At 46.3% G+C, this 10306-nt stretch overlaps 1 protein-coding gene across 1 annotated transcript in view; it reads left to right on the top strand.

Moving 5' to 3' along the window:
* The window catches only part of ANKS6 (ankyrin repeat and sterile alpha motif domain containing 6), a 51179-nt gene extending 41127 nt beyond the window's left edge, over positions 1 to 10052 (top strand). Inside the window, exons 13-15 of the mRNA XM_066367577.1 lie at positions 212 to 279; positions 2573 to 2689; positions 9662 to 10052. Coding sequence (XP_066223674.1) covers positions 212 to 279; positions 2573 to 2689; positions 9662 to 9766 — 290 coding nt within the window. The 3' untranslated portion in view covers positions 9767 to 10052. The remainder of the gene's footprint in view (positions 1 to 211; positions 280 to 2572; positions 2690 to 9661) is intronic.
* The last annotated feature ends 254 nt before the right edge of the window (positions 10053 to 10306 follow it).

The following is a 10306-nucleotide window of genomic DNA, read 5'->3' on the forward strand; positions in this document are numbered from 1 at the left end:
TGCCCAAGGCCTGCCCTGAGGGTAGGAGTGTGGCTTCCCCCTTCACACCCAGGCGCACAGCTTAGACCTGTTTCTGTGATGGGCTTTCTTACAGCGTTTCATTTGAAAAGAGATTACTGCTGCTTAATGAAAGTTTGAAGATCACTCATTTGATACATTTAATCAAATTCTAAAATGTTTTTTTTCTCCCCACATCTTTTTTCTCTTGTAGATGAATTGACTGGAATCCTTAAGAAATTGTCACTTGAGAAATATCAGCCCATTTTTGAGGAGCAAGAGGTAAGGATGTTCTTTTTGAATGTCAATTTAAATCTTGCCGTTAAAAAAAAGTTGTCTAAATATGTGGGTTCTCATTCTTCCAGCCTAGATTGATCTTTTTCACTGAGACAGCTGAGGAAATAGAATTCGTGTTCAGCACATTTAGTTCAGTTCATTACAGCGGAATCCCGGGGACCTTATGGCTTGTTGTGTTATAATAGAATTTTGTAATTTTGAGCACTGCTCTCATAAAGTTTGTGTCTGTCCTGCACGCACTTGTCACAGGACTGACTGATAGGCTTTTAGATATAAAGCAGGTCAAAAGCAAATCCTAATGAATCTGTGTTAAGTGTCTGTGTGTTGAGTCTATGTTAATCCGAGAGAGAGAGTTCCTATTTGCTTAAAAGCACTCACAGCCACATATTTTACAAATTACTGTTCTGCAGTTTGGCAGTTTCTCCTACTGCTAAGTGTGGACTTACTGTAGGACCCAGCAACCCCACTCCTAGGTATACATCCAAGAGAAATGAAGACGCACGTCCACACTCACACTCACACACAAACGTCCATACCAGCATTATTACTCACAGTCGCCAAAAGGTGGGAAGGACCCAAATGCTGGCTAATTGATGAATGGATAAACAGAGTATGTTATCTCCACACAATGGAATATAACTCGGTCATAAAAAGGAATGCAGCCCTGACACATACTACAACACGGGTGAACCCGGAAAGCATGGGCTGAGTGACAGGAGCCAGTCACACAAGGCCATATGGTGTGTGATTCCATTTATATGAAATGTCCAGATAGGGAGATCCACAGAGAGAGAAAGATCAGTGGTTGCCAGGGACTACGGGGAGGAGAGAATGGGGAGTGATTTCTAATGGGGCTGAAAATGTTCTAAAATGGAATGTAGTGATGGTTACACAACTCTGTACTAAAAATATTTGAATTGTATACTGAAAAGGAGAGAATTGTATGATAGGCGAATTGTATCTCAATAAGCTATTAAAAATTTTCCCATTTTGGCCAAATAGAAGCCCTCTGCAGGCCCACAAGCCACCAGGGTATAATCACTAGTTTAGAACATTCTGGTACCCATTTTGGTACATAAAACTGTCATAAGTACAACAGCAATCCCGAGAATCCGTCCTTGCCCGCCACAAGCTTGAGATGCAATGGAGGAGTTTGTATTTTGTTTCAAGACACAGACTGGGGCGCTGTGGCTTTCTTCCTCAGTCTGCTTTCCTGCCTTGTCTGGTCTGTCCTTCCTGCCTCCTTGGAGTTTTAAATTTGAGCAGTGATTTTTCTCATCATCAAGAAAATCTCTCCTGTTTGCTGATGGCTGTCTATTTTTGTTGTATTTATTCCGTGCCTTCTGAAGAGCTGGCCATGGGGACTGGATGTGGGGTCTCTGCCACAGGTCTGGGAGGCGGGGCTGCATCCTGTAGGGCCAGAGGCCAGGCGGTTTCCACCAAAACCACGTCACTCTTTTGTTCAGCCCCTGAGCACCTGTGAGCTGGACAGCCCCAGAGGCGCTGCTAATTGTTGTCAGAGAGGTGGGAGACGCCTGCGTCTCAGAGAGCGCTTGGGGTTGGGGGATGGGACAGACCCTTTCCCACTGACTCACAACCGGTTTGAGATGATTTTTTTAACCCAGGAAAGTAAAGTGACTGTTGGAAAAGAGAGAAGGAAAAATGGGGGAAGGCATTTCTCCTGGACCCAAGGCTCAGGCAGGGATGGCAGAACACTAGGATTTCTCCTGTAGGTACCAAGAAGGTTGTCCGGCTCGGAGACGCCCTGATTCCGAGCCCTTCTGCATCTCCATTCTCTGCGGCCCTGCCTTCCTTACCGCTTCCGCTTGTTCATTCTCTCACTCTGTCTTTCCGCAGTCTGCATCTCTCTTGTCCTCTGGGGGCAAACGTGGTGAGTACCCACCTTTTCGGTGCCGTAGCCAATATTTTTAAAAGTCTGGCACAACCGGAATTCACTTTCTAAAAGCAGGACTGGGACATGTGCCATTCCAGCCACCCGGGTTCCCGCCTGGGAGGTCCTTCTGACTTGCTCCATTCTCAGGGTCTGTCCCAAGAGCACTGTCCTGAGGATCCCAGGGCTAGAGCTGAGGAGAAGTTAGTTCTTAACTGATCCTTTCAACTAAACTTTCAGCGTCAAGTCAGGAGTTGGAAATAGTAATCGTAATTAATTCACTACTAGTAAGCACGAATAGCTCATAACCCTGATATTCCCGTTGTGGCGGGGACAGAGAGGCATGGCACCGAGCAGACGGTAGCGGGTCTCCCTTCCTCTCCCCAGGTGGATATGGAGGCGTTCCTCACCCTCACCGACGGCGACTTGAAGGAGCTGGGAATTAAGACAGACGGATCCAGGCAGCAGATTCTGGCAGCAATTTCTGAACTGAACGCAGGCAAGGTATTGTTCTTGATCTTTTAAACTTTTTTTTTCCTGTTTCAAACAGCTCAGAGCTTTACAAGGATTCTAGGCCCTCTGTTCCCAAGGACCTTTGGAGTCTAATTTTATCTCCAGCATATCTGGCAGGGGCCGCCCCTGCTTGCATGCTTCTCATGACCGTGTGCTCACTGCCTCCCAGTGTGGCCTGTTTCTGTTCCAGGTCTGTGTTCCCATCAGGTTATTTCTCCTTACATTCAGCTAAAATATTCCCTCCAGTCATTTCATCCCAGGGGGCTGAAATGTTCTCCAGAACATAGTGGAAGCAGAGACATTGCTTAAGATATGCCCTGGGGTTAGGCCAACCTGCCTTGGAATCACAGCCCCTCCACGTACTCCCTGTGTTACCCTGGGCAAGTCAGGGACCTCTCGGAGCCAGGCTTTCCTTGTCTGTATGGCAGGGGTGTGTGTGTGTGTGTGTGTGTGTAAGAGAGAGAGAGAGAGAGAGAGAGAGAGAGATGGCATTGTTTCCAGGACTAAAGTGCTTCACAGGGCCCCTGGCACACACAGACCCTTCAATCATTGTTGATGTTATTGGCATCCTGCATTATTGTCTAATGTTACATTTCTACTTTTTTTTTTACCAGCTTTAAAGCTAAAGATCAGCAGTGCCTCCCACCCACCCAAAGGCACACGTGCAAAACACAAACAGGCAAATAAAAAAACCCCAAAACATGAAAGGCAAGTCACACTTTGCAAACATGAGCCATTCAGTCACGTTTCAGTGGCTCTCGTGGTCTGTTTTCACCCCTTTGCCTCCTGCTTTTTTCCCTGGTGTGGTGTCGGTTCTGACTCAGGCCAACAGCAGTGTATAATTCTTGCTTATCAGTTGCTTTTTCACTCTTTGTTCCACAGCTCCCCCTTTGGTGAACTGGAGGTAGTGCCTTGTCTGGGATTTTGCCATTGTAGATACTATTGTCATGGACATCTTTGCCCCTTTCCTTTCCCTTCTGTGGTTTTGTTCCTCGGGCTCTGTTCCACAATACGAGTCATGTCAGAGAGCATGACCGGCTTGTAGCACTTTATTATTCATAAGCCACTTTATATACATATCCCCAGTTAATTTGGTTCAGTTACCCTGTGGCTTAGGAATTTTAGGACCCATCCTCCTCTAGCCTTCAGAGGCCAGATAGGTGAGCCAAGGAGAGGATGGCAGTGGAGAAACCCATGCTTAGGTCAGGCAAGGAAGGAGAGCAGAAAAAGTTTTAGATGTAGAGCCAGTGAGGACCATGGGAGCATCTCGGGAGGATAGGGAGGAGCTGGGTGTCCCTAGGGGTCGGGAACCTTTTTGGCTGAGAGAGCCATGAACGCCACATATTTTAAAATGTAATTCCATGAGAGCCATACAACGACCCATGTACGTTATGCATTATCCAATAAAAATTTGGTGTTGTCCCAGAGGACAGCTGTGATTGGCTCCAGCCACCCACAACCATGAACATGAGCGGTAGGAAATGAATGGATTGTAATACATGAGAATGTTTTATATTTTTAACGTTATTATTTTTTATTAAAGATTTGTCTGCAAGCCAGATGCAGCCATCAAAAGAGCCACATCTGGCTCGTGAGCCATAAGTTCCCGACCTGTGCCCTAGAGCCTGGGCTTGGTAGATGATAACCACCAGTTCTTCCAGAACCTTCCCTCTGCCCTCAGTGGCCATGTCTGCATGGCCTAGAATCACATAAAGAAGATAGACTGGGCTGGTTTGAAGATCTTCGGAGCTTAACTGGCTTCCTTAGAATACAGATGTGACACTGTTAAGTCACTTCTACGGAGAATATTTTTTTTAAAGTTTGTGCAGACTAGAACCTTTTTATCCTTTCAAGTTCATCATCTTTGTACTCTATTTCTGCAATAGTCTGCATCCTATACTAAACAGGACCCCATCTAGAAATGCAGAAATGACTGCTATTGGTGTTGTCTTAGTTTGGGCTGCATCACAAAGTACCATAGACTGGTGGCTTGTAAACAGCAGAAATTTATTTCTCACAGTATGGAGGCTGGAGGTCAAGGTCAGGTTGGCAGCATGGTGAGTTCTGGGGTGGGTCCTGTTTTTCAAGCTGCAGACTGCCAACTTCTCATGTAGCCTCACTTGGTGGAGACCAGAGAGAAAAAAGCTCTCTCCTGTCTCTTCTTTTATTTATTTATTGATTTTACAGGGGCTGTGAGAGAGGGTGCCAAGAAGCATCACCTCATAATTGCTTTACTTTAGTTGTTCTTTGATTGCTTGTCGTATGTGCCTTGACCAGGCAAGCCCAGGGTTTCAAGCTGGTGACCTCAGCATTATAGGTCGATGTTTTATCCACCACAGGTCAGGCATCTCCTATCTCTTCTCATAGGGGCATGGATCCCATCATGGGAGCCTTACCCTTTCAGTCCATACCAGGTATCTTCCTTGGGGGCCTCAGCTGACCAGCTCCCAGCTGAGGGGTCAAGTGCTGCTGACATGCCAGGCCACAGGGACCGCTTAACTCCACCTGTGTCCTTCCTACTGGCCGCATCCACCCTACAAATCAGGTGATTGTGCATGAAAATAGGCTCAAGGGGAAGGGGAAGATCTGAACTAATTACTGGAGAGAGAAAGGCCCTTTTATTCTGGGGGAAATAGTACCAAAGTCATGGAAGTGAGGACTGTGTATCATAGAGTGTCATAGAGCAAAGCTATGATTAGGAGAAGTTTAATATTCCGAAAGCAAGTTTATCTTCACTTCCCTAAGTTCCCATTGCAGCTCTATCCTGGCTCCTTAGAAAGAGGCCCTCAGGCCAAGGGTGGCTTCCAAAAGGCCTTTGGGTGGCCCGGGTCTCACTGTTCTCAGCTGGACCTGCCTAACCCGACTTCAGGGGCTCCGGCCTGCTTGTCGATGGCTACAGGGCATGAGCTTCCCCGTCTAACCTTTATACTTGTTCTTTTGCAACCAGCCTTGGTCAGGAGTGTACCAGGGTGGATCAGGTGTTCTTACGCATTTGTGTACCCGGGCCACGACATGTGAGAGAAGCGGGGCCCAGCCTCCTGGACCACCCTTGTCTTTCTAGCTGTGGTCCCCGGTGTGCTGGAGGGTTGCAGAACCAACTTAGTGGTCATAGCAGCATTAAAAAACAGAGCAGAAATGAAAATATCAACATTCTTTGCAGGTAGAAAGGGTAAAATTTGTTTCAGTCGTGTATATTGACATGTAACAGGGTTGTGATATAAAATATATTTCTTACACAGTCAAAAATTTTTTTGAACATTTTAGCCTGAATTAAAAAGAAATGAATATTAACTAAAAACCTAGATCAAAGCACTGTGGTCCCTCAGTCTGTGTAAACCCACTCTGGGGTGCCGGGTTTGATATGTATGCAAGTCTGCTTATCAGTTTGTTAGATTCAAATAGTTTATATATTGAGAAGGTTACCCAGAAATGATGATCTGAGTTTCACCGTTAGTCGGTCCTAAGCCATTGATTGCTTTTTCTCTTCATTCCCATTTCTGATGATGATCAAAACAGTACATATTAATTCTACTAAATTTGCACAGTACCAAAAAGGTGAATTTTTAAAGAAATCACAATCCATCCACCCAGAGGCCAATCGTGTTCACATTGAGGAATATCACACTGTAGGGTTGGGTTTTGTGCCAAATGTTTTTATTTATGTGGCTGGGATATATTTGGCTGTATAATTTTACAGTCTACTTTCTTCATTTAACATTAAATATATGCAGTTGCCCATATCATTAGGAAATCTTTTTTTTCTCTCTCTTTTTTTTTTTTTTTTTTTTCATTTTTCTGAAGCTGGAAACAGGGAGAGACAGTCAGACAGACTCCCGCATGCGCCCGACCGGGATCCACCCGGCACGTCCACCATGGGGCGATGCTCTGCCCACCAGGGGGCGATGCTCTGCCCATCCTGGGCGTCGCCATGTTGCGACCAGAGCCACTCTAGCGCCTGAGGCAGAGGCCACAGAGCCATCCCCAGCGCCCGGGCCATCTCTGCTCCAGTGGAGCCTCGGCTGCGGGAGGGGAAGAGAGAGACAGAAAGGAAAGTGCGGCGGAGGGGTGGAGAAGCAAATGGGCGCTTCTCCTGTGTGCCCTGGCCGGGAATCGAACCCGGGTCCTCCGCACGCTAGGCCGACGCTCTACCGCTGAGCCAACCGGCCAGGGCGGAAATCTTTTTAATATAATAAATTTCCATGGATGTACTAAAATTATTTTTAATTCCTACTTGTTGGATATGTAGATATCCAAACTTTCTCTAGAGATAGTGTTGCAGTGGGCAACTTTGTGAATAAGGCCTTCTAATTATCTGCTCAGAATAGATGTCTAAAAGTGGAATTATAGAGTCAAATTCAAGGTATACGTTACCTTTTCTTGAATTACTTTGCAGAAAGAGCCAGTGAATATCCCCACCAGCTGTGGGTATGAGAGTTTGGTATGTTTTTTAATTTTTATTAATTTGATAGGCAAAAAAAAAAAAAAAAAAAAAAAAAAAGCCTTGTTTTAATTTGCATTTCTTCACTGGATCAAATGCTTTTTTCCCCCCTCTACTTTTAATGGCTATTTGCTTTTTTACTTTGGAGAATTATCAGGCAGGCCCTTTGAAACGCAGGGGTTTTTAAAGGGCAGTTATCATTATCATCTTTAATCAGTTGTGGATGCAGGAGCGATTATGGCTTTCATCATCCACGGCTCCCTCCTGAGGTCAGGAGGCAGAGAGTGCTGGAGCCCTGTCTCGCCCTGACCTCATTTCTCAGGCAATTAAGGATAAGGTGGTGTTTAATAATGACTTCGCTGTCACCCCTCCTGTTTATTTTTTTGCCCTCTGCAGTTTGCCCAGTGTCATCCCATTCATTATCTCAGGTGGAGCCTCATCACAGCCCCAGCGTGTGACATTATCCCATTTTACGGGCATGGACACTCAGCTATCGTGCCTAGGATGTGAGTGGGGACTCGGGGTCCTCTGACCTCCCAGCCTCTTCTCTGTCCTCTGCCCTGCAGCCTTCAGGTGTGTGTCGATGGAATCCTGACAGCATTTTCCCAGCTCGTTCAAAATGACCTGGAAGGACTGACTGAAGCGAGATTCGCACTGTGCCCTCAGCTGTCTGTCAGGGAGGCCACGTTTGCACTAGAGCAGTGGTCCCCAACCTTTTTGGGGCCACCGCCTGGTTTAATGTCAGAAAATATTTTCACAGACCGGCCTTTAGGGTGGGATGGATAAATGTATCACATGACCGAGACAAGCGTCAAGAGTGAGTCTTAGACGGATGTAACAGAGGGAATCTGGTCATTTTTAAAAAATAAAACATCATTCAGACTTAAATATAAATAAAACAGAAATAATGTAAGTTATTTATTCTTTCTCTGTGGACTGGTACCAAATGGCCCACGGCCCGGGGGTTGGGGACCACTGCCCTAGAGGGCTCTGCCTGTGGTCTGGAGAGGGGCCTCTGAGGGTGCGGGAGTTCATGAAGTGAAAGAAGAGAAAGTTTGAAGTCGGGGCGGATTCATTGGATGGTTTTTCCTTTTATTCTTAGCAGAGGACAATCTGCTGGAGATTATACATGTTTAAATTTGCTTTACATTTTGACACATTTATTTGTTAGTTTTAACAGTGTACATACGTTTAAGCTACTCTGCTGCCTTTTGAGAACAGGAACTGTAGGCCTTGTGCTGCTTACATAGGTTCTGATGTCAGCAACAGCCATTTGAGGTACTATTGAATATTATCATACTCATTTTATAAATGAGGAGACCAAGGCCCAGAGAGACTAAGTACTTTGTTCAAGGTCAGTGCAGCTAGTAAGTGGAGAGATAGGATTTGAAGCCAAGCTGTTTGATTCCTGTCTCTAGTCTTTCTTATTTTTTTTAATTTTTTTTTAAAAAAATTTATTTATTCATTTTAGAGAGGAGGAAGGGAGAGAGAGAAGGGGGAAGGAGCAGGAAGCATCAACTCCCATATGTGCCTTGACCAGGCAAGCCTGGGTGGGGTTTTGAACTGGCGACCTCAGCATTCCAGGTCGATACTTTATCCACTGCGCCACCACACGCCATTCCCCATCTCTAGTCTTAACCTTTGTGTATCACTACATCTTGGCCAGGTGCTCAGTGAAAATGTTCTCTAGGCTTAAAGAAACATTCATATCCCCCCTCTTTTTTCTTCTTTTCTTTCCTTTCTTTTTTTTTTTTTTTTTTGAGAGAGAGAGGAAGAGAGAGAAGCATTAACTCATTGTTCCACTTAGTTGTGCCATTGATTGCCTCTCATATGTGCCCTGACCAGGGCTCAAACTGGTGGCCTCAGTATTGAGCTGGTGCCCTCAAGATTGCGCTGGAGACCCTGGGATCGAGACGGCAACCCTGGGTTCAAACTGGCAATGTTGAGGCTCCAGGTCAATGCTCTATCCACTGCACCAGTGGGCAGGGCCTCTCTCCTCTTTTTCTATCTCAAAATGTGTGTGCAAGGGGACAGGACAGGGAGATCTTGCAGGGATGGTATGAGAACTGAATCAGTGTGAAGAGGAATCTGACACCGTTAGGGCAAGGAGGAGTAACTCTCACACTGTAGGCAGAAAGAAGCTGGCTCCCACTGAATTCCCTGGAAATTTGAGGGCCAGCAGGGCGCACAGAGCAGGGGAGGAGACCTCCCTTCCACGCTGTGTGATCTGGGGCAGGTCAGTCATGCTTCCTGGGCTCTGCTGTCCATTCTCGTCTGGGGGGTTGGACTCCTGTCTCTCGGGGCCTCTGCAGTCTTTGGCATGCTGTGATTGTGGGTGCTGGGAGAGTCTGGCTCAGAGTGTTTTTATTCAACCTGGTACTCTGTCAATTAGGTAATTTATTTCCCCCAGGACACCCATGGGTTTCTCAAGTAAGAGTTGGGCATTAACAACACTGTGTCAGTTGAATTAATGGTTAAAAGATTTAACAAGACTTTCTTGTGTCTGTTTTCAATTTTCTCCACAGGGACGTGAGAGACAAATTTTACAGGAAACCATTCACAACTTCCACTCGTCCTTTGAGAGCAGTGCCAGCAACACCAGGGCCCCTGGAAACAACCCCTGTACGTGATCCTCCTTCCCACGGTCATCAACGTGGGCTTCCTGAGTCTCAGTACTGCTCCACATGGCCGGTGCTCCAGCCTCACTGGGCTCCTCCTGCTCCCCGAAACACACTGTGCTTCGTCACACCACCGTGCCTTGGTCACAGTGTTCCCTCTGCCCGGAACACCCATCTTCCCTTCTCTGCTCTAGAAGTTGGTGATGCTTGCTGCTGTAACAAACTCCCAACACGTTAGAGACTTATTCTCACATAAAGGATGGCTGCTTCTGCTTGCCAGTGGTTTCATACAGTGATCGTCCCTTCATTTGTGGCTCTGCCATTCCCAGGGGCCTCAGAGTCTTGCCTTCTGGCTGGTAGAAGGGGAAAGGGATAGGCAAGAAGGCACAGCTATTTCTTGTTTCTTACTGCCTTGCTCTTACTGCTCACATTCCATTGGCTCTTCCTGCTCCCATTCACCAGTATTCATTGTAGTCACATGGCCACACCTGGGTGCAAAGGACACTGGGAAGTGTAGTCCTTGTTCAGGTAGTTGCTTTGCAGCAAGAACTC

Source organism: Saccopteryx leptura, chromosome 2 (assembly GCF_036850995.1).
Source record: "Saccopteryx leptura isolate mSacLep1 chromosome 2, mSacLep1_pri_phased_curated, whole genome shotgun sequence".
NCBI classification, from domain to species: Eukaryota; Metazoa; Chordata; class Mammalia; order Chiroptera; family Emballonuridae; genus Saccopteryx; species Saccopteryx leptura.